This window comes from Blennius ocellaris, assembly GCF_963422515.1.
Source record: "Blennius ocellaris genome assembly, chromosome: 9".
Classification (NCBI taxonomy): domain Eukaryota; kingdom Metazoa; phylum Chordata; class Actinopteri; order Blenniiformes; family Blenniidae; genus Blennius; species Blennius ocellaris.
In genome coordinates, this window is record NC_137658.1 from 707392 (window position 1) to 734451 (window position 27060).

A 27060-nucleotide genomic window follows, 5' to 3' on the forward strand; every position below is an offset into this window, starting at 1 on the left:
AGCGGGTCGTCGAGAAAAATAATACTTAAAAAAAGGGTTTTTTCAAAAATATCAATTTGTTGCAGAATATCAAAGCTGCAATAGGAATGCAAGGCGCCGCGAAATATTAAGGTGGAGTTTCCCACTGGATGAGCACTTCTTTAACTGTGTGTGTGTGTGTGTGTGTGTGTGTGTGTGTGTGTGTGTGTGTGTGTGTGTGTGTGTGTGTGTGTGTGTGTGTGTGTGTGTGTGTGTGTGTGTGTGTGTGTGGGGGGTCAGCAAATTGTACCTCTGCTCGCCGCTGGCTCGGAGTGTCGCTGACAGTTGGTTGCCGTATGCCGACATGTGGTGATACCGTAGTGATACCGTGGTACCGTGGTGATACTGTGGTGATACCGTGATGAGGCCGTGGTAATACCGTGGTAGTACCGTGGTGAGACCGTGGTAATACCGTGGTAATACCGTGGTGATGCCGTGGTGATGCCGTGGTGATGCCGTGGTGATGCCGTGGTGAGGCCGTGGTGATGCCGTGGTAGTACCGTGGTAATACCGTGGTGATGCCGTGGTGAGGCCGTGGTGATGCCGTGGTGAGGCCGTGGTGATGCCGTGGTGAGGCCGTGGTAGTACCGTGGTAATACCGGGGTGATACCGTGGTGATGCCGTGGTGAGGCCGTGGTAATACCGTGGTGATGCCGTGGTGATGCCGTGGTGAGGCCGTGGTAATACCGTGGTGATGCCGTGGTGATGCCGTGGTGAGGCCGTGGTGATGCCGTGGTGATGCCGTGGTGATGCCGTGGTAGCTTGACACCATTGTCTGTTTGTTTATGCATCTGTTTGTTTGTTTGTTTGTTTACCCAACGCAGCCTGGCGTCGGTCATCCGGGGTCAGGTCCTGACGGGAGACGGCACGCCGCTGATCGGAGTCAACGTGTCCTTCCTGCACTACCCGGAGTACGGCTACACCGTCACACGGCAGGACGGCATGTAAGACACACACACACACACACACACACACACACACACACACACACACACACACACACACACACACACTCTCCCACCGCCAGCGGTTTAGCGGTGACGGTCAGTGGCTGTCCGGCCGCGGTGTAGGAACCCGCAGGAAGAAGCCGCGTGGCGCCAGAAGCGCCGTCCCGCCGTTAATCTCCAGACAAAATGGAAACAGCGGCGTCGAGTTCTCGCCCCGACGACAATTCCTCACGCAGACGTCACGAGAGGCGGAGGCCATTTTGGAACCCGGCTGTTTAAGATGCATGGAATCGGCTCGGGTGGAATCAATCTGCCCGCGGTGTGGTAAAACATGGGATTACCGTCTGACCTTCAGCGACGGCGGCGTAACAACGGCATACAAGACTAACGTATTTGGCATATTTCACGGGGGGCTGGGGGGGGGGGTCGATTGTATGTTTTGTGATCGGTCACCAGACGAAGCGATGAAGCGGGGGTTCAGGACACACGGCGTTTCCCCGGGATTAACTGATTCCTTCGGATATTCCGCCCGGCAACTCTTCTGACAGGGAGCGTGATAAATGGTCGGGGATAATCACACTTGGTTAGCCAACAGATCCGCTCAGTGTTCTGGAGGGGGTGGTTGGGGGGAGGGGGGAGGGGAGGGGGGGGGGGGGGGGGGTTTAGAGAGCCTGGCTTCACAGCTGTGAGCTTCCCACTGCCCAGAGTGGAGAGAGCTCAAGAAGGAAGCTGTTTCAGGTCAGCTGCACTGCTTGGCTGCTGACGTGTGTGTGTGTGTGTGTGTGTGTGTGTGTGTGTGTGCGTGTGTGTGCGTGTGTGTGCGTGTGTGTGTGTGTGTGTGTGTGTGTGTGCGCGATCAATATGGATTTGACTCCATGCACCTCTGTGGTCATGTGATCGCCCATGTCCCCCCCCCCCCCCCCCCCCGCCCCCGCCCCTCCCCCACAGATCTCAGCAGTAGAGCCAAAATATAAAATATCTAGAGCAGCACTTCAACGACTCGCCCTTTCATTTCCAAACCAGTAACTTTTTCTTTTTTTTTTTTTTCCCTTCCCGGAGTAGCGTGGTACTAATTAAAGCCGTTCAGCAAGAAGGAAAACTCCTGGGACTCGACACTCAAAGACCAAATCCAGCAGAAAGTGTCTCGCAGCGTCGCGCCTGGTCGGGCAGGAGTCATAAATTAGACTCAGTGAATGATAATATTCTATGGGAGTTGCAAACGATTCCACTCAGTCCATAAGAAGGACTCCTCCGCCTCTGAGCGAGGAAGCCGCTCCGCTTCCAACCTCAGCAACAACACGCCCGTCTTTCTGGGTATGGTCATTTAAAGAAAAGACGTTTTTATTTATGTTTTATTTTTGCTTCTATCTACAAAAGATTTAAATTACGCTCGACTTCCGTTTTCTCATTTCGGTCTGTCGTCACAACCGCGGAAAGTCTCGCCTCAACTGTGAAAATGAGACCGAGACAATGTTTTGCAGTTTTTAACGTGTAATACTGAGAAATAATGTAATGGAGGCCAGGTGTTTGTTTGTTTGAGTTCGAGGGAACAAACAGTGTCTGGATTCTTTTTAAACAAACCAACAAAAAAATGTCCCTTTGGAGTCTTTTATGAACTCAACTTCTATAAAATGTTCCTCTGATACTTAATGCACTTTGCTGTGGGAACATCTTCCTTTGATTTATATATATATATATATATATATATATATATATATATATATATATATATATATATATATATATATATATATATATATATATATATATATATATATATATATAACCTTTAATAATATTAATAATGATGATAATAATAATAACACCATAATAACAATCAAGCTTGCTGGTTTTATTTTGACAGTCACCATAATAACAGTACAACTTGGTGGTTTTATTTTGACAGTCACCGTAATAACAATCCAACTTGGTGGTTTTATTTTGACAGTCACCATAGTAACAATCCAGCTTGGTGGTTTTATTTTGTCACAGTCACCATAATGACAATCCAGCTTGGTGGTTTTATTTTGACACAGTCACCATAATAACAGTCCAACTTGGTGGTTTTATTTTGACAGTCACCATAATGACAATCAAGCTTGGTGGTTTTATTTTGACAGTCACCATAATAACAATACAACTTGGTGGTTTTATTTTGACAGTCACCATAATAACAATCCAGCTTGGTGGTTTTATTTTGTCACAGTCACCATAATGACAATCCAGCTTGGTGGTTTTATTTTGACACAGTCACCATAATAACAGTACAACTTGGTGGTTTTATTTTGACAGTCACCGTAATAACAATCCAACTTGGTGGTTTTATTTTGACAGTCACCATAATAACAATCCAGCTTGGTGGTTTTATTTTGTCACAGTCACCATAATGACAATCCAGCTTGGTGGTTTTATTTTGACACAGTCACCATAATAACAGTCCAACTTGGTGGTTTTATTTTGACAGTCACCATAATAACAATCCAGCTTGGTAGTTTTATTTTGACAGTCACCATAATAACAGTACAACTTGGTGGTTTTATTTTGACAGTCACCACAACAACAATCCAGCTCCCTGGCGTGGTTCTAAGTGTTCTTGTCACGTTGGTGTGTTTCGAGGTTCGACCTGCTGGCGAACGGCGGCGCGTCCCTGACGCTGAGCTACGAGCGCGCCCCCTTCCCTACGCTGTACCGCACGGTGTGGCTGCCCTGGAACGTCTTCCACGTCATGGACACGGCGGTGATGAAGCGGGAGGGCAACGACATCCCCAGCTGCTACCTGACCGGCCTGGTCCGGCCCAACCCCCTCATGCTGGCCACGCCCCTCTCCACGCTGTACAAGACGTCCCCGGAGGACAGCCCCATCGTCCCCGAGACCCAGGTGAGGTCACGTCTCGACCCGTGTCCGGTGGCGTGGAAGGCGCAGCCGAAAAAACAAAAAACAAAACATCCCCAAATTTAAAATTTTAAATACGACTCTGCAGCTTTTTTTGCTCGAACTTCAGTTTTATGTGAAGAGAAGGAAACTTGACTGAGACTCATAAAAGCGAGGGAATCCAGTAGTAGTACTTATAAAAACACGGTAAAACCAATAGTAGTGTTGCAAAAAAAAAAAGAGCTATTGGATTAATTCATGAAGTTGGTTTCTGGATCACACAAACTCATTATTTTTTAAAATCAAAGATCATGAAGCTTTGTGACATCATTGAGTTCAAAGCAGTACAGATGTTCTATAAAGCAAGTTACAGATTGTTACCAAGACAAATACAAAGAAGGTTCCCAGATCGTACTGGTCGTTATGAAATACGTGATAAATTAAACTTTAGGACTCAGAAACACAGTAGAACCCCCAAAAGATTTAGATCGACAGTTAAAGGTGAATAATTGAGACGGAGTTGAAACGACGTCCAAACATCAACCTGTTCAAAATATAAATACAAACAAAAGACTTTTGAAATATACAGAGAGGAAGAAATGTAGTGAAGAAGTAGGATCAACTTATATGTGCATGTGTGTGTGTGTGTGTGTGTGTGTGTGTGTGTTGTAAGTTTAGTCCATATTAATATAGTCGTTTGAAATGTAACAACTTCTCTTTTGTTGATGTTTTGTTGACGTTTTGATCTTTTTATACCAGTAAAATGTACTTTTTATTGCACTGGATTTGGGGGTCGGCCCACTGCTTTTGAGCAGAATGTTTACTGCTCAAATAAGCAGATAAATAAATAAGTAGACTGTCCCTGTTGCTGCGGTCTGGTCTGGTCAAACAGACCATTAATGCTTGGAGAGTCACATAATGAAGAATTCCTCCACTGCCTGTGGACTTGCCTCATTTTTCATTTGGTGTTTGGCATATTTAAGACCTTGTTTTGACTCCGGGAAAAAAAATCCATAATTTTAGGTAAATTTCAGAGTCGACTGTTTATCCGGCAGCGGTGAGAAGCATTAGTTGTTTACTGCGGCACGTCACTAGTAAGTTATTGGTTAGAGAGTTTACTTTTCTCTTAAATCTTCACTTTTATGCTGCAGCTTGTAGCACAACTACCGTCCATGTAGGATCCTGGTTAATATCCTGGTTAATATCCTGGTTAATATCCTGGTTAACATCCTGGTTAATATCCTGGTTAGTATCCTGGTTAATATCCTGGTTAATATCCTGGTTAGTATCCTGGTTAATATCCTGGTTAATATCCTGGTTAACATCCTGGTTAATATCCTGGTTGATATCCTGGTTAACATCCTGGTTAATATCCTGGTTAATATCCTGGTTAACATCCTGGTTAATATCCTGGTTAACATCCTGGTTGATATCCTGGTGAAATGTAACACACTACTTTGCAAAAAACGATAGTTGGGTTCTACTTGTAAGGTTCCTCCGACTCTGCCCCACCATGTTGTCGCATAACAAAGTTATTTGAATTTTGAATCTCCAGCCGATGAAATCGGGGGAATCCTTCTCCTTCATGGCCATTGTGGGCGGAGCCTATGTGTGATGTCACGAGTTGTGCAGATCTCGATCTGTTGTGTTTATATCGGCTTGTTTCCCTCTTAAATATCAAGTTTTTACAGTGTTTTGAAGTTATAGTCGGCGTTTTATGAGCCTTGATGAAAGATTGAGCCTGGAAGAGACCAGAGAGGAGGAAAGGAGAGGAGCCGCTAGCCGCGGGAGCTGCTAGCTCATGCGGCTAGTAGACATCATCTTAACATCGGAACTGCGGAATCATCTTCGGTGATTCCGCAGTCAGAAAAGCTCTTGGACGTGTTGGAACCAGGAAGCCGGTCGTTCTGCCAAAAGTCAGGAGCCTCAAAGCCTCAAAGGTGAAAAGTGGCGGCTGCTGAGGCGAGGAGACGAGGACGAATGGAGGACGAAGCGTCTTCTGCTTCCTCAAACATGTTCCAGACGGGGTCACCGATGGCAGAACCACCTTCTGTATCTTCTTCATCAATCACTGGGTTTGAAATGACCATGATGATGAAATCTGGTTAAATTCAGCCTCTTCGTGGTCAAAACTCTGATCCTCCATAATGTAAACACAACTTGGGCGTGTGCACAACTCGTGATGTCACTCTATTATTGTCAGAAGCTCCGCCCAGCAGAGGAAATAGCGCCGTTTATCGGCTATTTTCTCTCAGATTGTCGTGTTTTAACATTTTACCTTCAGCCAGTTAGCAGGAAAACGTTCTAGAAGAGACACCAGAGTGTTCTGGAGGTGGAACCTTCATTACACTGGGACTTTAAGCTTCTCTTTGAAATACCATCAGAACCTTCAAGTGAACCAAATTGAAATACTTCCTATCGAAGGACACAAGAGCCACTTCTTCTATTCACTCACTCACTCATTCACTCGTTCATTCTGTTGAGTCAGAGCTGGTCTGTGACTCCACTGCAGTAATTAGTCCTCAGGCACAAAGCTGCACTCCGCCTTTCCTACAGAACTCTGAACACGTTCACTGCCTCTGCCTCTATTCTCACTGCAGTAAAGAGGTGGAGTGAACATTCTTACTTTTTTTATTAGAGCATCTTTCTTTATCTGCGATTCAAACCCTGTGACACTGAAGGATCTGGGAGGCTGGACTTCCCCGAGTACAAAGCGCAGGGAGACGTCTTCTACAAAGAAATATCACCTCGGATTCCAAACTGTCTTGGCGCTTTTATCCAGTTAAATTCTGAGCGCTCGTTCCAGACAGTTTGGAAAGATTCATGGGGAGAGAAAAACAACCTTTTCATGCTCTGCCCCCGGATGTGGAGCAACTTTAAAAGAGAAAACGCTCGTCGACTGTATATCAATATACTCAACTTATGTACTGTTCTGTCTTTTGATCGCAGCGTCTTTTAAAGATAATTTGGGTTCTTGGAAATAAAATCTGTGTCTCGATAGACGGATACGTAGATGGATAGATAATAATAATAACGATAATAACGATAATAATAGTAATAATAATAATAATAATAATAATAATAATAATGCTGATAATAATAATAATAATAATAATAATAATAATAATAATAATATAATGATAACAATAATAACAACAACAATCATAATATAACAATAATAATGATAAGAATGATGATAATGATAATAATAATAATAATAATAATGATAATAATAATAATAATATAATGATAACAATAATAACAACAACAATCATAATATAACAATAATAATGATAATAATGATGATAATGATAATAATAATAATAATAATAATGATAATAATGATAATAGTGATAATAATAATAATAATGCTATTACAGTATTGTCCAGCTTCAATACACATTAACCCTTTGCAGACACAGATAAACTAAACAACCGTTATTTGCTATAGTGTGAAATACAAAGTGTTATTTATCAGGAAAATACTCTCAGTATGACTGACGAGGAGTGATGAGTGTGTGTATGAATGCAGTTTTACATAATTCTTTCCAATCAGGTGTTAAAGCAAATAGCCAAACCTTCATTGTCATTAAAAGAAATGTGTTTTAACCTTAACCCTTGGATGCTCAACCTACCAGTTCCTACACTTTTCCACACGTGGGGTCAAAAATGACCCCAATTCAAATCAATGCGTTTTTGCCAATATACTGGGTTGTTATTCTTCTATTCTTATTAAAACAAAGAGTTGTAATATTTTCATATTCCAGGTATTCCTCATAAAACATGCTTGTGACATGAGACTATTTGCATTTTTATTTATTTTTTCATTAATTTTAAGAAATTGCAGTTACCTACCGAAATACAATACTGTTAGCTAACAACAAAGTAGACTAATCTGATCACACATTTGATCACTAATTTGATCACACATCATAATTTGTCAATGAAAAATAAGTTCATAAATGGAGATAATACTTACCTGTACGTTGCTGGATAAAAATAACCTCCAGGGCGGTGAGACTGATGACATCAGGTGTGTAAGTTGGACCGTCAGAGTTGCTAAGAATTAAGTTTCACAGAAGATTCCAGAGGAACTGCTTGTGGAAGAGTGGGGTCGTGATACAAAAACTGCAATTTCTGAAAATGTATGAAAAAATTAATAAAAATGCAAATGGCCTCATGTCACAAACATGTTTTATGAGGAATACCTGGAATATGAAGATATTACAACTTTTCATTTTAAAGATGTTGAAGAATAACAACCTGTGGGGTCTGAGCATCTAAGGGTTAAGTTCAGCATTCTTCCTGATACTCCATCCCTTGCCGGACTTTCCCCTGATGAGTCGTGAGGGAAACACGCGTTGGACGTCGTGTTTCCTGCCTCTCCCCGCTGCGCTTGGCTTCAGTCCGACTGCTAAATGAATTAACATTCCAGGTTCTTCACGAGCAAGTGGCCATCCCGGGCAGCGACCTCAACCTGGTGTACCTGAGCTCCAGGGCGGCCGGCTACAAGCCCATCCTGAAGGTGCTGCTGACCCAGGACCGGCTGCCCTTCGGCCTGATGAAGGTGCACCTGATGGTGGCCGTCACCGGCCGCCAGTTCCAGAAGTCCTTCCCGGCCTTCCCCGACCTCTCCTACACCTTCATCTGGGACAAGACCGACGCCTACGGCCAGATGGTGTTCGGCCTGGCCGAGGCCGTGGGTGAGTCCCCCCCCCCCAACCCCCTCCAACCCCCCCAACCCCCCCCCCCCACCGCCTCCCGCCTGCAGGCGCTGAACCTCGGTTGAACTTCCCGAAGATTGATTTTTCTAAACAGAGGATTATTCACCCGGGGACAGCTTTTCCTCACAATGCCCAATAAAGATTTAGCAGGTGGCGTGAAACGCTGAAACCCCCTCTAGTGTTGCATTGTTGAAGGCCGTTGCTCCGTTTGCTGACTTCTTTGTTTTTGCCGTGTATGATATTTCAGCAGCTGTGCTCCGACTTAAAGTATCGCCTATAAGGCGGCATCCGGGCAAAAAAACAACCCCCCAAAAAAATAAATAAAAAAGTCAATCATGACAACATAAACGACGGAATGTTTTGACACCACGTTATTATTTTAATGATAATTAAATTGTCGTCTTAGGCGTCACAGTGTATTTATGATAATCTGATGGGTGTAAACCTCGGAGGGATTCCGTACGGGAGCAGAATATCACACTCATCTCGCTTATGTCGACCCCCCCCAACCCCCCTCCCATCCCCCGACAATCAGCAGGACTCCTTCATGGCTCACGGTTGTACCCGTGTCGCAGCGTTTATGAAATTTGGAATAATGTTTAAATAATTCACGCCTGATGTCGCACTGTAGTTTATTTGCACATAATAAAGCAAGACAAACGGCGGCGCCACAGGTCTTCTTAGAAAAAAAAGAAAAAAAAATCACCCCAGCTGGAGTAAATTACAGAGTTGGAGGCGGGAGAGTGCGGCGGACGCGGGAAGTGTGGGGGTTCAGCGGCTGATCGCCTTTATGGGGTTATATTTGTGCCAAAATTCTGAGCGAGCGATGGGAAAATTTGAGCGCAAAAATGTTTTATTGTGCAAACAACACTAATAGCATTTTGAGGAAATATTTAAATTGCGCAAAGAAAAACTTGAGATTGCGCTCAAAAATCATTTCTGCGCTCAGATTCTTCCTCTGCGCTCTCAACCTCTCTCTCTCTCTCTCTCTCTCTCGCTCGCTCGCTCGCTCGCTCAAATCTCTCCACCTCCGCTCAAGTCCTGCTGTGCGCTCGCTCAAAATGTGCAAAGTCCAAATGTGACAGATACAGTTGTCCACCAATCACAGAGATTCGGGGCGGGCGGTGAATTCTGATTGGTTACTTCGGATTCTGGAAGTGCCTCATAACCAATGAAGAAGAAGAAGAAGAAGAAGAAGAAGAAGAAGAAGAAGAGGGAGAAACAAACTGCGAGGGAAAACATGTTGTAATCCAGGATCATTATCTTTAGTTTTCCTTATTTCTGTTTTAACTCGCAGTTTGTTTTTCCTTCTTCTTCTTCTTCTTCTTCTTCTTCTTCTTCTTCTTCTTCTTCTTCTTCTTCTTCTTCTTCTTCTTCTTCTTCTTCTTCTTCTTCTTCTTCTTCCTCTTCCTCTTCCTCTTCCTCTTCCTCTTCCTCTTCCTCTTCCTCTTCCTCTTCCTCTTCTTCTTCTTCTTCTTCTTCGTTGGTTATGAGGCACTTCCAGAATCCGAAGTAACCAATCAGGATTCAACGCCCGCCCGGAATCTCTGTGATTGGTGGACAACCGTGTCTGTCACATTTGGGCTTTGCACATTTTGAGCGAGCGCACAGCAGGACTTGAGCGGAGGTGGAGAGATTTGAGCGAGAGAGAGAGAGAGAGAGAGAGAGAGAGAGAGAGGTTGAGCGCAGAGGAAGAATCTGAGCGCAGAAATGATTTTTGAACAATGTCAAGTTTTTCTTTGCGCAATTTAAATATTTCCTCAAAATGCCATTAGTGTTGTTTGCACAATTAATATTTTTTGCGCTCAAATTTTCCCATCGCTCGCTCAGAATTTTGGCACAAATATATAACCCCGTTTCTGCCTTCCAGTGTCGGTGGGCTACGAGTACGAGTCCTGCCTGGACGTGGTGCTGTGGGAGAAGAGGACGGCGGTGCTGCAGGGCTACGAGGTGGACGCCACCAACATGGGCGGCTGGATGCTGGACAAGCATCACGTGCTGGACATCCAGAACGGTGAGGGGACCGCCGTTGACCGCGTTAAAAAGCTCGTCTGGACATTTTTACCGAACAAATTGCAAAACAGATTCGCCCGAGAGAAAAAGTAGATATGAACTGAAAAAATCCATAAACCAGGCGAGTCGTCGTTTAAGTGTGAAAAAAAGTGGCGGCTTATAGTCCAGAAATTACGGTAGTTTTGGACGTAGTTCACTAATTTTCGTTTACACGACAAACATTTCAGCCACGTTTCACGTTCACGCAGCAACTTTTGTGAAAAGTGACGTTCGTTTACACGTCAAAGGCAGAAAGACTGAAAACGATGTAGTGGGCGTGTCGGGCCACTAGAGGGCGCAGAAGGACTTTGTACCATGGCCGTGGTTCGTTCGTGTTTCCCAGTGTTTCTCAGTCGTTTTTCCAAAGTGTTCCTGAAGCTCCTTCTGGCCGCACATTTACTGAACAGCAACTCAAAGTGAGTAAAGTAAAGTAACTTCCACTAGCGACTCTAATCTAATCGATTAGAGTCGCTAGTGGAAGTGGTTCCAGAGACCATACTGATCCTTTATCTAGACTAAAATCACTGAAATGTAAAGATCTAGTGGAGTAGAACCTTCTAAAAACCATGTTTAAAGCTCATCTGGACATTTTTACCGAACAAATTACAAAACAGATTGGCCGAGAGAGAAAAAGTAGATGTGAACTGAAAGGAACTGAGGTTTTTTTACAAAACCCAGGTTTCAATCGGCCGTAAAGGAAAAAAGCATCTGAATGGAAGGAGTCGGTCTGTGGAACCGTCTTGAGTGTAAAACTAAAACTTCTAAATCCACTGATGTGTTTAAGAAACTTGTTAAATGATCAATGTTACAGAAATACGACCTTATTGATTTATTTTGTCTTTGATGTTTTGGAAAAAAACGGCTGCATGTGAATGAACTTGGACTTGGACTTTCTTTATTGTCATTGCAGAACATCACACAGTGAGGAACTGGCAACGAAATGTCGTTGCTTAGCAACCGGTAAAAAAAGGCATTAAAAAAACGTATTTAGATATATTTTTTAAAAAGTAGTGCGAACGGTCAAACGGTTAAAATAAGGTGCATGTGAACTGGAACTGTAAATGATTTAGTGTTGATTATAGGTTTGACTTCTTTCTGCTCCTTTTCATTCATACGAAATTCTGTTGCATTGTTTTGAATGAATGAAATAAATAATAAAATGAAAATTGAAAATGAAATCTCTCCGGGCCGGCCGGGTGGTCTCCGCCCCCCCGACGCCGCCGCCGCCGCCACAAACGCTCGAATCAAAAAATGAAATATGGTTCGTCATCCCATCTGCAAGATAATAGAGGAGAGTCGTGAAGGGCCGATCGTTCACGGTAATGACTGAATAAATCAGCGTGGGGGGGGGGCGCAGGGCGCCGGCGCCGCCGTTCCCCGCCATTCGGCTATTATTAGGCAAGACGGCTAGCGGAGCCCCGCGCCGCTGACGAACAGGCGTCATGTTTAATTCTCGCGCTCGTTTGATAAGGCCTAATTAATTTGGCGCTGCCGTCGTCCATCGGATCCCGCTTTAATCGGCGGGGCGAGGGCGAGTCGGCGGGGAAAGTCAAACGTACGTTACGAAACTATCAAATATACATAAGAGCCAAAGTCACGGCTGGGTTGCGGCGGCGCGAGGTCACGCTGTAATCTGGAGAGTTCCGTGGGCTCACTGTTAAAGGGTTCGGCTCTCTCTCTCTCTCTCTCTCTCTCTCTCTCGCGCTCTCTCTCTTGCTCTCTCTCTCTCTCTCTCTCGCCGCCGTGGAGGCAGTAATGTGACTGCAATTATCGGAAGGCCGCCGCCGCCGGGCCCGGGGGAAGGGCGCACTCTCACTCTGACATTAAAACTCTCTCCGGCTCGCGGCCCTTGTTTCCACTTGTCCGACACGTTTTGTGTCCCTTTCATCATGAGAGCGACGGAGGTCGGACCTCCGCCTCACTGGAGGAGACGCTTTGTTTGGGCTTGTTTTCATTCCTCGCCGCTTTTCACGTTTTGATTCCGTCGACGGGTCGCTCATTTTCTACTGAAGCCTCTTTGTTTTTACAACTCGCTCGCTCTCTCTCTCTCTCTCGCTCTCTCTCACTCTCTCTCGTGCTCTCTCTCTGTTTCGCTCTCTCTCTCGCTCTCTTGCTCTCTCTCTCTCTCTCACTCTCTCTCGCTCTCTCTCTCTCTCTCACTCTCGCTCTCTCTCTCTCTCTTTCTCTCTCTCTCTCGCGCTCTCTCTCTCACTCTCTCTCTCTTGCTTGCTCTCTCTCTCTCAGTCTCTCTCTCTCTCTCGCACGCGCTCTCTCTCCCTCTCTCTGTCTCTCTCTCTCTCGCGCTCTGTCTCACTCTCTCTCGCTCTCTCTCTTGCTCTCTCTCTCTCTTGCTCTCTCTCTCTCTCTCACTCTCTCATTTGATCTCTCTCTCACTCTCTCTCTCACTCTCTCTCTCTCGCTTGCTCTCTCTCTCTCAGTCTCTCTCTCTCTCTCGCACGCGCTCTCTCTCGCTCTCTCTGTCTCTCTCTCTCTCGCGCTCTGTCTCACTCTCTCTCGCTCTCTTGCTCTCTCTCTCTCTCTCTCTTGCTCTCTCTCTCTCTTGCTCTCTCTCTCTCTCTCACTCTCTCATTTGATCTCTCTCTCACTCTCTCTCTCACTCTCTCTCTCTCTTGCTCTCTCTCTCTTGCTCTCTCTCTCTTGCTCTCTCTCACTCTCTCTCTCTCTCACTCTCTCTCTCTTACTCTCTCTCACTCTCTCTCTCTTGCACTCTCTCTCTCTCTCTCTGTCTCTCTCACTCTCTCACGCTCTCTCTCTCTTGCTCTCTCTCTCACTCTCTCTCTCTCTTGCTCTCTCTCTCACTCTCTTGCTCTCTCTCTCTTGCGCTCTCTCTCTCTCTTGCTCTCTCTCTCTCTCGCTCTCTCTCTCTCTCTTGCTCTCTCTCTCAGTCTCTCTCTCATGCTCTCTCTCTCTCTTGCTCTCTCTCTCACTCTCTCTCTCATGCTCTCTCTCTCTCTTGCGCTCTCTGTCTCTTGGTCTCTGTCTCTCGCTCTCTCTCTCTCTCTCTCTCTCTCTCTCTCTCTCTCTCTCTCTCAAAGCATGTTCGGATGAACTCTTTTTGGTGAAGATCACGTTTTAGTTGCCGGCCCACGTTTTATCTTGAGTTGCTGGAATAGAAAAAAAGCAGAATAGTAACCTTTAAATTTCAATTTTCATTTTCTTTTTTTGTTGTGGCTCAAATTATACATGAAAATATCTATATTTTCACAAAACCCAACAATTTCTACCGAAAATGACTACAATCTCAACATGAAGCCAATTTGTCATGATTCCTTCTGGTGCAAGATTCAGTAAAATGTCTAAAAAGAAAACCTCCTCTGGCTGTAGATTTCTGGGTTTTTTACATTTTGCCCCCTGGCAGCGAGGCTCTGGGACTTCATGGCAGCATCACTGATATCTCTTGTGTCCACTACCCTAAAAAATCATGTTAAAAAAAAGATCAATGTTTGTTGGTTTGGAGCCTCTTGCTGCCTCTGACGTTTTCTCTCACACCTTGTGCTCAAATCTGTTTGACCGTCATGATTTTCATGTATTTTTAACTCCAGCAGGGATTGACGTTCTATAAAGTTTTAGATTTTTTAAAACATTTTTAATTCCCAGTAAATCTTTATAAATAGTCTGGCGCTGTCAGAGCTGCCACACATTTTCATTAATTAATTATTGTCCCTAATACATTCACGATGAATTCAGTTCTCTTACCTATTTCTTATAAAAGCCTTCCGGGGAAAAAGGCTCCGCCCCCGAACCGCCACCGCTCTGAACGCATGTACGTAACCTGCAGAGTTCTAATAAAATGAAGGAGACATGAATTACTAAAATCGAAAATAAGCCACAATACGACGCTAGCAGATGGAAACAAATGCGGGAAATGTTAGTGAAACGGCGTTAGCATGGAAGCTCCATTTATAAAAACATAAAATAATGTTTTCTCGCAGGTGAGATGTCAGAATGCACTTTTTTCATTAAACTAAGATGGAACAAGAGCTGTTGGTGGATATTAGTTATTGTGCCGCAATTTTACTCAAATGCAATAAATGTGTTTGACGTCTCGTCTTCTGTTGTTGAGATCAGAAGAGCTTCTGTTCAGAGTTCAACGTTTTCATCGCTGCTGTTGTTCTTGTGATTCAGCCACACTTGTCCAGAACACCGTGTTCGTATTAAAACTTCATTCTCCGTCACAATTCATCTTATGGACGTTTCCCTTGTTCAAGAACGTTTTAAACTTCTAGATCAGGGGCGTCAAACTGGTTTCAGTTGAGGAGCCACATCAACCTGATCTGACCTCTGACCTCTGGAGGCCCGACAAGTCCAACATCACATATTAAACTACAGCTATGGACAAATGTCAAAGTCTTTCCTTCCTTTGATCCTTTTGTAACTGCAAGAATTTTCCAGTCTATTCTGAAATACACATATTAAAGGAAATCAGATATTATATTTGCAAAAAAGAAACTATCTGGATATCGTATTTTTATTCAGGATTAAAACAATTTGTCATCATCTGGAAATAATTTTTGAGTTTACGTGTCTAAAGTGTCACTTCACATAAATTGGACTCGTTGTTTTATTGTGAAAGGCGTTGCGTCATGTGACCTCCACAGACGCATTAATTAATTCCGACCAAGGCCGGTTTTGAATGTCATTTTTGCCGATCTAAGTGTGTTTAGATCAGCCTCTGTCAGTTTTCATATTTATACTTTAACAAAAAAACTCAAAAAATCCCACGGCGGCCGGATTAGATCCTCTGGCGGGCCGTTCTGGCCCCCCCGGGCCTCATGTTGGACCCCCCTGGTCTAGAGGTTCTACTCATGCACGTGCGGTAGAACTCCAGCGTTCGGAACACCGTGTCGCGCCGTCGTCACGTAAACGAGCCGGCGAAACACAAGCGAAGGTTTTTTTTTTCCCGTCAGACTGATGTGGGCGTCGCCAGCCCGGGCGACGGCGGTCGGCCAGGCGGTCGCCTCCGTGACGGACGGCCGTTATGCCTCCGTCGGGGGTTTATATACTGGAAGTGTTCACATCTTGGCAGGTGTGTTTGTAACGTCCGGGTCACTCGGAGTGCACCGGCGCATTTTCAAATGCAAAGGGAACTTTTCCTTGAAATATGATCTTGTTAACTCTGCTCCTGTTTTAAGCTGCTAGCGAAAAACATTTCTTTGAAGAAGAAGAAGAAGGAAAAGAAGAGGTGGGGAAAAAAAAAGGGGGGGGGGGAGAAATGGGCTTGAAAGAAAGAAGATATAGCACACGAACAGAAATCACCTTTTTATTTAAATGTAGAGACTGCGGGGAAGTGCGAGTTCAGCCCGGGTGATTAACTTCCTCGCTGGTTGGCGCAGAGTTTCCTCCATCAGGCAGATGGAGAACTCTGTCGTCGTCGGAGGTCACGCCTTTCAGCGGGCGGGTGGAGGTTTCCTGCTTCTTCTTCTTCTTTTTTTGTTTTCGATAATTGTTTCATTGGTATTTTCATGGTTCACTAAATTCTCCACAAAACATTTTGTCTTTGGCATTAATCTGTACGTTGCAGTCAAACCTTCACAAAACATTCAAATCGATATAAATAGTATAGAGATGGACGATCTGTAAAAAAATCTCCAGCAAAACTCTCTCCATAGTGTTTTTAATGAAAAAAAAAGACATTTTTAAATACATTACAGTCATTCCAATGTGCTTTTATAGAGAAAATAGAAAAGCCCAACATATCCACATGGTTTCCTGCTTCTTGAAGTAACTTTAAAATAATGACGAGTGGATTAAGTCTTCAGTCTCGATTTACTGTAGAAAAGATTACAAATACACTTAATCTTCCCACTGGCCTTTCCTCCACTCTGGTTCCTCGGCCATTAAAACAAACACAACATTTTAAAAGTGCATTTTGAACATTAAATCTGAACAATGAACTAAAATGAAATACAAAATTCTCAATACTGCCTTCTGTTAAATACGTAAATACAATACATGGGGTGGAACGAACGAACGGAAATAAAATAAAAACTTAAAACATACCTGTAGAAAAGATTAGAAATACACTTAATCGTCCCACTGGCCTTTCCTCCACTCTGGTTCTGAACATAAAACAAACACAGTGTTCACCGGTGTGATGACGTCACTGGGAAATCGCACCAAAATTAATGAGCTTATATCTGCTTGTAAAAGTTAAAATAGAGGTTAAAACTAAACAAAGCAGCACAGTAACATGACACCACACTGTGACAACCGATCTACAGTAAAAACTTCGACATAAACTACTACATTTACAGACAAACCGGCGCGAAGTTGCGGCAGTGAATTCCCAGACGACTGCAACCAACACTGAGGAACGACGGAGGCCCGGGAGGGACAAACAAGACAAGAGCGCAAAAAAAGGCGATTCAAAAATAAAGCAAAATAAACTATTGAGATAAAATTCACAAATACTCAACATAGCGATAATAAGCATGAATTGAAAATAATAATAATGATAAATAAAGTGCATTTTTAGCTCCGTTCCACCGACTCACTGCACCGAGCTGAGACGACCTCCATCCTCAAGCTGCGTCAGTCGTTCGCCGGCGTGATTAGTAAAGCAGTGTTTTTCAACCTTTTTGAGCCGAGACACACTTTTTTGTTTGGAAACATCTGGAGGCACACCAGTACCCGAAAATGTTAAAATGTGAACCTCTGTAGCCTCTATTAACAATATAAAGTCTTTCTCATCAAAGTTTTATCAACAGGAATCCAGTAAATCCAGAAAGCAAGGACTTTTTTTTAATAGTGACTCCCTCAGTGTGAAACCTGGACCTGATGGATGAAGAGCTGAGATCCTGGTTTTCAAAAACTTCTCCATCACTGTCACTGACACAGTACTTTGATACAAGATGGTAGCAGGAGGTGGAGATGAACCACACTGACGTCTGTCACTTTACATTTCACCGGCAAAGTTCTGTGCTGCCCTCTAGTGGTGAAGAGTATTCATACATGATTACTCTGCAACACACTGTCGCCGTGAGAGCAGATGATTTTTAGGAAATTTCCCACGGCTCACCTGACGAGATCTCACGAAACACCAGTGTGCCGCGGCACCGTGGTTGAAAAACACTCTAGTAAAGTACAGCAGCATTGAAAACGACCACTGCTCTGCTTTGTACTCCTTTGGATCCGCTGGCTTCAGAAGAAGCGGCGGCGGTGGCGTGGGATCGTGGTATGCAGCTAAATTTACAAGGAAGTCTCGTCCACAACCACACGGAGCAAACCTGTGAATCAGCTTCACTTTATGTGCCGGAGCATCAAACCTTAAGTAAACCATTGAGGTTATTGTTTGTGCTCCCGGATATTTGGGCTCCCCGAGCTCCGGCCTGCCTTCCTTCCTCAGCCGAGTGTCTCAGAAGCGTCTTACTTGCAACGCCCACCATCGGCAGCGGCGTTGCTATTCATCCCACGACGCCGCTGCACGGCAGCCTGAGCCATGCCTTCCACATGCATCGCGGCCCGCTCACATCTTAGGAGATTACACAAACTGTCTTTTGTCAGATACGTTTGTGGGGAAAAACATGTCACAGGAACAGTTTTTTTTTTTTTGTGTGTTTTGTTTTTTTTACTTTGTTCAAGCCTTGATGCCACTTTGTCCTGCTCCTTTGTACGACATCAAAGGAGGAGATGCAGGAGCCCGTTGCCGAACCCAAATCTGTCAAGACGTCCAGAACCTGGAGCTTTTTGCTCAGGAGGACGGTGCCTGTAGCCTGGCTGCTGCTGCTGCTGCTGCTGCTGCTGCAGTCTGACTGCTGCTGCTGCTGCTGCTGCTGCTCCTGTAGCCTGACTGCTGCTGCTGCTGCTGCTGCTGTAGTCTGACTGCTGCTGCTGCTGCTGCTGCTGCTGTAGTCTGACTGCTGCTGCTGCTGCTGCTGCTGCTGCTGCTGCTGCTGCTGCAGTCTGACTGCTGCTGCTGCTGCTGCTGCTGTAGTCTGACTGCTGCTGCTGCTGCTGCTGCTGCTGCTGCTGCTGCTGCTGCAGTCTGACTGCTGCTGCTGCTGCTGCTGCTGCTCCTGTAGCCTGACTGCTGCTGCTGCTGCTGCTGCTGCTGCTGCTGCTGCTGCTGCAGTCTGACTGCTGCTGCTGCTGCTGCTGCTGCTCCTGTAGCCTGACTGCTGCTGCTGCTGCTGCTGCTGTAGTCTGACTTCTGCTGCTGCTGCTGCTGCTGTAGCCTGACTGCTGCTGCTGCTGCTGCTGCTGTAGTCTGACTGCTGCTGCTGCTGCTGTTAATGCTGCTGCTGCTGCTGCTGTTAATGCTGCTGCTGCTGCTGCTTCTGCTGCTGTAGTCTGACTGCTGCTGCTGCTGCTGCTGCTGCTGCAGTCTGACTGCTGCTGCTGCTGCTCCTGTAGCCTGACTGCTGCTGCTGCTGCTGCTGCTGCTGCTGTAGTCTGACTGCTGCTGCTGCTGCTGCTGTTAATGCTGCTGCTGCTGCTGCTTCTGCTGCTGTAGTCTGACTGCTGCTGCTGCTGCTGTTAATGCTGCTGCTGCTGCTGCTGTTAATGCTGCTGCTGCTGCTGCTGCTGCTGCTGCAGTCTGACTGCTGCTGCTGCTGCTGCTGCTGTAGTCTGACTGCTGCTGCTGCTGCTGCTGCTGTAGCCTGACTGCTGCTGCTGCTGCTGCTGCTGCTGTTAATGCTGCTGCTGCTGCTGCTTCTGCTGCTGTAGCCTGACTGCTGTTGCTGCTGCTGTTAATGCTGCTGCTGTAGCCTGACTGCTGTTGCTGCTGCTGTTAATGCTGCTGCTGTAGCCTGACTGCTGCTGCTGCTGCTGCTGTTAATGCTGCTGCTGTTAATGCTGCTGCTCCTGCTGCTGCTGCAGTGTTTCATCCCGGCGTCACACGGCGAGTCGTGATCACCAGATAGGTGCAGCTTGTGTGATATGCTAATGTTTTGCTTTGCTCCCTTATTAAATTGAGCTCTAGTTTGTGTGTGTGTGAATTTATGACAGTCAGATGAAACTGCGTGAAAAGCCGTCACGTGTTCTCGTTGCATGCTCGCAGTGACGACAAGGAAATAAAAAAAAAAAAAAAAAAAAAAATAGAAGGAAATCCACTGCTGCGAATGTCTTCAAGGCTTCTTTCACACTCTTCAACCCGTCCTGTTACGACACCGTCCCCAAAATTGCACCGCGAAGTCTGGCTGAATTTTAAAGGGGCTCAGAAGTATTTGAGCGAAAAAAAAAAAAAAAAACTTGTGTTGCTCCGTCTCATTTGCCGCCGTCTGACAAGAGCTTAATCAGTTGGCCAGAAGGGTTTCACGCTTCAATCCTATTAGCCCGACCCGGAGACACAGGCAGCGCTTCGACTGTGAAATGTTTTTGTTAGCGACTTCATACAGTTCACATCAAAGTATCAGAATCGCTGCTCCCATCTTTCATTTTTTTTTTTTTTTTTTTTGCCTTCGCACATTAATTTCTATTGCTGAGATCGTGAGCAGGCACCTGCTTTTATTCTCCTTGGTTTTCTCAGTCCAAACTGAATTATTCAGTCGTGCGTTCAGCCACTTTTTGACATCTGAGATTTATGGCCCACGTGGGGTTTTTTGTTTTTTTTTTTGGGGGGGGGAGGGGCATGCAGTTCAATATCCCCACGAAGATGGATCCAAATATCCCTGTTTGCCTCCGTTGCTGCTCCGGTATTGATTGTTTAATGCTGTAAACCTTGACTAATGCCCTCCTGCAGCAGCGCATCAGTTTAGCTCCAAACATTTACCATCGCTCTCTGTTGTGACTCCTGCTTCATTTCCGTCGCACTCGTAGCATCTGAGGGCTTTTTTTCTCCCCCCCCCCTCTCCTCTCATGGCATGTGGCTAAAAGCTCTTTCCCTCTCTGTGCCGCCGCCGCCGCCGCCGCAGAGCCTGTCGGCCCCGATAAGGCAAACTGCTGCCGCCCCTGCTTTCGTCACGTCCTCCCGGCCCCGTCTTTCGTCCTCACAAGTGGATACGACGACTTCCCATCAGTCTGCGGCTCGTCTCACGCCGCCGCCGTCAGTGGCCTTACTGTACGGCCGAGGACACGTGTTGCGTTTGGAGCGGCGGGCGAGGCGGCGAGGCTTTTTTTCCCCCCCCCCGCCGGGGAGTCTGGGTGGTTTTTTTTTTCCTCAGTGGATGACACGGTGCAAAGGAGAACAAAGAAGGACAGGGTGCAATTAAGACACACTCCCGGTCCTCCTCTAGCCAATCTCTGCACCCCGTGTGTCACCAAGGTGACATTGCTCAGGGCGCTCCAGTTTTATCAGGTGCAGACGCCCGGCTGTGCCCTGCAACCATTAATCATTGTGTGGAGCTGTGATGTCGACATTAAAGCTTTTTTTGCTTTTTTTTGGCTTTTTTTTTAAACGCCACGACATGACTCAAATTAGCCTTTGATCAAACAAATGATCACATCCAGTCGTGTTTCTAAAGGAATATTTCTGTTCTATTTGACACGATGGCGAGAAGTGATCAGTTCTGTACAAAACGAGCGGGAGACGCTCCAACCGGCCGTTTTCTGCAACGCTCACACACACACACACACACACGCACACGCACACACACGCAGTTGTTAAAACTAGAGCTACACTCGGTAGAGTGCAGAGCAGTTTGCTTGCCGAACCGAGTTAGCATCACTAGCGTGATAGCCGTTAGCTCACGTCGATGCTAACTCGCCTGTCGGGTAGCGACATCATTGTGTGAGTCACTGAACAGGGAGCGTCTCCACGGCAACTAACGCTGATCTCCTTCGATCTCCTGCCTCTCATCCGCTTTGTATGGGACATTTTTCCCCCCACAGTTTTTGGGATTTATTTGGAAAAGGTTAGCGATTAACGTCCCCAAAATCGAATCGCTTGGTCCTCGGGTGATGACAAATCATCCCTGAAGATTTCATACAATTTGCAAAATGCTAACTTCATCATTTTCAGCCTCTCCGCCGTTTCCCATGGAAACAGAGGTTGTTTTCAAAACGTTGCCATGTAAACACAAACTTTTTATGAAACACCGAGGCAGCTCACGTCGATGCTAACTCGCCTGTCGGGTAGCTACATCATTGTGTGAGACACTGAACAGGGAGCGTCTCCACAGCAACAGACGCTGATCTCCTTCGATGTCCTGCCTCTCATCCGCTTTGTATGGGACATTTTTTTTCCCACCGTTTTTGGGATTTATTTGGAAAAGGTTAGCGATTAACGTCCCCAAAATCTAATCACTTGGTCCTCGGGTGATGACAAATCATCCCTGAAGATTTCATACAATTTGCAAAATGCTAACTTCATCATTTTCAGCCTTTCTGCCGTTTCCCATGGAAACAGAGGTTGTTTTCAAAACGTTGCCATGTAAACACAAACTTTTTATGAAACACCGAGGCAGCTCACGTCGATGCTAACTCGCCTGTCGGGTAGCGACATCATAGTGTGAGACACTGAACAGGGAGTGTCTCCACGGCAACAGACGCTGATCTCCTTCGATGTCCTGCCTCTCATCCGCTTTGTATGGGACATTTTTTTCCCCACCGTTTTTGGGATTTATTTGGAAAAGGTTAGCGATTAACGTCCCCAAAATCGAATCGCTTGGTCCTCGGGTGATGACAAATCATCCCTGAAGATTTCATACAATTTGCAAAATGCTAACTTCATCATTTTCAGCCTTTCCGCCGTTTCCCATGGAAACAGATTGTTTTCAAAACGTTGCCATGTAAACACAAACTTTTTATGAAACACAGAGGCAGCTCACGTCGATGCTAACTCGCCTGTCGGGTAGCTACATCATTGCGTGAGACACTGAACAGGGAGCGTCTCCACGGCAACAGACGCTGATCTCCTTCGATGTCCTGCCTCTCATCCGCTTTGTATGGGACATTTTTTTTCACCGTTTTTGGGATTTATTTGGAAATGGTTAGCGATTAACGTCCCCAAAATCTAATCACTTGGTCCTCGGGTGATGACAAATCATCCCTGAAGATTTCATACAATTTGCAAAATGCTAACTTCATCATTTTCAGCCTTTCTGCCGTTTCCCATGGAAACAGAGGTTGTTTTCAAAACGTTGCCATGCAAACACAAACTTTTTATGAGACACCGAGGCAGAAAACGACACGTATTCACTTGAAGTGTTGAAACGGGGGCCTTGATATCAACTATTTTTGGTCCTATGTTTTTTCTGGCTTCGCTAACCAGAGACTACAGTGTGGAAAAGAAAACTTCATGATTTCTCTCCTCACATCAGTCTCTATAATGCGCGGCCTTCACGCTGGCTGCTTGTCTCATTCTACGTTAATTTATCTGCATATATAATGTAGAATTGAAACCGTGCTCTGTGGGTTTTTTTTTTTTTTTCAGTCTTTCAGAAATCCAATGTCACAATCAGAGTCAGACGGTTTGCGGGTGTGTGGAAAAACGCCTGTTGACTTGCAGTTCCATTACATTATGTTCCTCCGGCTTGTTGGAGGGAACGGCATTGGAGCAAGCGAGACAACAGATTTTCAGACTTTTCTCAAAAGCCCTTTTTTTTTCTCTCTCTCTCTCTCTCTCTCTCTTTTCCCTCCCAGCCAAGTGAAAACAGTGATTTCGCTCCTCCGCTAACTTCTATCCAAGTTCCAAACACGCCCCCACACATTCATTTGCTAATCAATGAGCAGACACATCCCTGACGGCTGATCCTTTCAGCTGCCACGCAAAGACTTCGACTTGAAGTCTCCTCTGCAAAATCTGTCGAGGGGCCACGAGTTTGTCTCGTACTGTGCAGGAAACCCGACTTCGCCAAGTCCCACAAGTTGCATTTCAACTTGTGTCACGAAAACAACTGTAGCTGGATCTTCTTCACACACACACACACACACACACAAAAGTTTTGTTTACGGTTTTCAGTAGTTTTCCTCCAAACTCTGAGCGGAGGGGGAAGTAAAAGTGGAAAATACTTATGAATACGTGTTGATAGACTTCAAAGCCTGGACACTGCAGGAGTCCCAGTCATCAGCCCGGGGCGGCGGACAGTCAGAAGCCAACGCCGCCATCAGTGCAGCTCTCCAGCTGAGACGTCACAAGCTTGATCCTCTGCAACAATCATCATGCAGTAATGTGTCATGACCAAAGCGTCCTTCAGGGAAGAAAGCCGGAGCTTAATCTGCTCGCTCACTCCGAGCCGGTGACAGAATCAAAGGGGAAAGGAGTGAAGAGTCCAAACCCAAGTATGGGGTCGTTTCATGATTGATACGTGTATTTAATCCATTTCATTACACTGTCTAATAGCTGCAAGGTAGAAAGAGAAATAAATCACGTGTTGCAGTGGTGAGAACTCGAGAGACTGGCTCCAGGAGAATGACCCGCTTTGTGAACCGAGCGGCGGCGAAATTCAGCCGCAGCCGCCGCTCGTCCTGCACACCGCATTACATCCTGGATGTTCAAAAACAACCACAACAACAACAAAACCGTCTTTGTCTTCACAGAGAATGTTAACGAGACGTTGCACAAACAGACATTGAGATTCCGCTCAGATTATTTATTTGCATCCTGGTTCTCTGGGTGCAGCTCCAGCCTCTCGGCTCGCTGAGCGTCCTCATCGCCACCGCCGCCGCCGCGCTAGCAGACGCGTGGATCGCGGTTCAATTAGAGTCCCAAGGTCGCGCCTTTGACGGCGTCACACGCATAAAGCCGTCCCGCGGACCTATTTGTCTTTGTTAGCGGCGTCGTGCGTAAACGCTCCGCCGTACGAGACGTACGGATTCGGCTCAGATCGTCCCCGTCAGGAGTCCCGCCGGACTGCGGCTGCATTCCAATTCGCCCTTCAATCAATTAAATCAATGAAAGGAACTAATCAGGGGAGGGACGGGGGCGGCACAGCGGCGCGCCTGGACGCCGCATGCACCGAGGTTTTCGCGGCGGCTCTCGGCGCCACGCTGCGAGAGGACGACGTTATGTGGACATTCTGTGGTGTCATAGATCCGCTAATTAGGGCCGAGGCGGTGTGAATTCACACAAGTTGTTGGATGTGAATAATTAAGTGCTTCCAGCATGTACTCCTTCCCTTTGATGTGATGATTTTTTTTTTTTTTTGCCCCTTTGAAGAGAGTCTCACTAAATCAGCAACCCCCCCCCCCCCCCCCCCGCTCTAAAAAGTCACTTATATCTCCGGCTTGTTAAAATATTAATCGGCAGTGACTCACCAAATTCGGCGAGTCCTCGGCGGAACGTGGGGAGAAGGAGACGCGGCGCCGTATTTCTGTTTACCGCCTCTCGGCGACCCGCAGGAAGCGCCGGCAAGTTAAAAGAACATATTTTATGTATATATAGAATATACCTGTGCTTCACGGAGGGTTTCCAGGAATCCACTGACGCTGCTCTGGAATATTCCTCGGCACTCAGAGGTTGAGGCCGTTGCATGTGTGCCACCGCCACTACTTGCACTACAAAACTGAATCAAACGATCGGTCTTTGGTTAAAAAAAACAAAAAAACAGCCAACGATGCAGCTTCGTGGTTACGAGGCTTTCTTGGGGAAAACCACAACTTTTCTCCCCAATACGAGTTTTTACAAACTCCCGTCGATACGTTCCGGAGAGCCGGTTTCACACCAGCGCCTCACAATAAATGAAACATGCTGTATTCCATTTACAAGAACAACGTAATTTCATGTCCGCAGGCAACACCGTGCCAAATGTAGACACTTTGGGGGAGAAGAAAAAAAACAAACAAAAAAATCAATTCTCCGAGTTAAGACTCGCCATTACGAGCCCGAAAGCTTTCAAACGTCTCTTCCTGAAAACAGGTGGAAATTGGAACAGGACAGACAGTGGCGCCGCTGTCAGAAGGATCTTTACGTTGTCGGAAAGCAGAACGTGCCAGTAAACTCCCAGTCTGGTTTTATCATCAATATCGGTAGTTTTATATTTGAGACCCGCCCCTTATAGCATCTGACTCGTCGTCTGTCCATATGGCTGTCGGATTCTCTCCATTTAGTCCGCGTGGTTTCATTACAAAGACGAGCAACAGCGCCCCCCCCCCGTGGCCCGGCATAGTAACTGTATCGTCGGCTGCTGCATTGTAAACGTACTACTTTTTTTTTTTAGCGAAGTGTTTCCACGTGAAACGTCGTGAGCCCAAAGGAGGCGAATCTTCCATCGCCTGGATGTCTGAGGTCAAAGGTCAATGGAAAGTCACCTGGAGTCTCGCGTGTGGGATCAGTGTTCCGGATTTCCCTGCCGTCTGTCTGCATTCTGACATTTGACTATAAGAACACTGCTGCGCTTCTGTTTGAATTGTGTTTTCTGGTTTTATGTGGGTCTGCCGTATCTTCCGCGAGACGCTCTCTCCCCCTTCCCACGTGTCTCCAGAGAGCTCCCGGTTAAATAAAAGATAAATAATGAGCCGGGCCCCGTGCTGCCGGTGACAAACCCCCATCACAAGCTCACACCTGCAAATAACTGTCGGCTTGTTTGTCTTTCTCAGGCATCCTGTACAAAGGCAGCGGGGAGAACCAGTTCATCTCCCTGCAGCCGCCGGTGATTTCCACCGTCATGGGGAACGGGCGGCGCCGGAGCATCTCGTGTCCCAGCTGTAACGGCCAGGCGCAGGGCAACAAGCTGCTGGCTCCCGTGGCCCTGGCCTGGGGCATCGACGGCAGTCTGTACGTCGGGGACTTCAACTACATCCGCCGCATCTACCCGTCCGGGAACGTCACCAGCATCATGGAGCTCCGGTACGACCGCGCCGCCTTGGTTTGCAGGCTGTCGTAGCATGTCTGATGCTAGTAGCATGTCTAATGCTAGTAGCATGTCTGATGCTAGTAGCATGTCTAATGCTAGTAGCATGTTGGATGCTAGTAGCATGTCTGATGCTTGTGTCGGATGCTAGTATCGTGTCGGATGTTAGTAGCATGTTGGATGCTAGTAGCATGTCGGATGCTAGTAGCATGTTGGATGCTAGTAGCGTGTCGGATGGTAGTAGCATGTTTCTCTATCAAACTGTCTCAAGGTGTTGAAACTGCAGTTTGCTTGTGTTGGTTTTTTGTTAGAATTGGAATAAAATCCTGAATCCTAAACGAAGAAGTAGAGAGGAGGAAGTAGAGAGGAGGAAGTAGAGAGGAGGAAGTAGAGAAGAGGAAGTAGAGAAGAGGAGGTAGAGAGGAAGTAGAGAGGAGGAAGTAGAGAAGAGGAAGTAGAGAGGAAGAAGTAGAGAGGAAGTAGAAAGGAGGAAGTAGAGAGGAGGAAGTAGAGAAGAGGAAGTAGAGAAGAGAAAGTAGAGAGGAAGAAGTAGAGAGGAGGAAGTAGAGAAGGAAGTAGAGAGGAGGAAGTAGAGAAGAGGAAGTAGAGAGGAGGAAGTAGAGAAAAAGTAGAGATGAGGAAGTAGAGAGGAAGTAGAGAAGAGGAGGTAGAGAGGAAGTAGAGAAGAGGAAGTAGAGAGGAAGAAGTAGAGAGTAGGAAGTAAGGAGGAAGTAGAGAGGAGGAAGTAGAGAGGA

The 27060-nt window shown here is 46.1% G+C and overlaps 1 protein-coding gene across 1 annotated transcript in view; it reads left to right on the forward strand.

Annotated features, from left to right (window-relative positions):
* Nucleotides 1–27060, forward strand: part of LOC308134735 (teneurin-3) — a gene marked incomplete at its 5' end in the record, with an annotated part of 101370 nt that overhangs the window by 43866 nt on the left and 30444 nt on the right. Inside the window, 5 exon segments of the mRNA XM_080502516.1 lie at nt 843–962; nt 3582–3843; nt 8273–8540; nt 10432–10575; nt 26052–26301. Of these exon segments, the coding sequence (XP_080358642.1) occupies nt 843–962; nt 3582–3843; nt 8273–8540; nt 10432–10575; nt 26052–26301 (1044 nt within the window).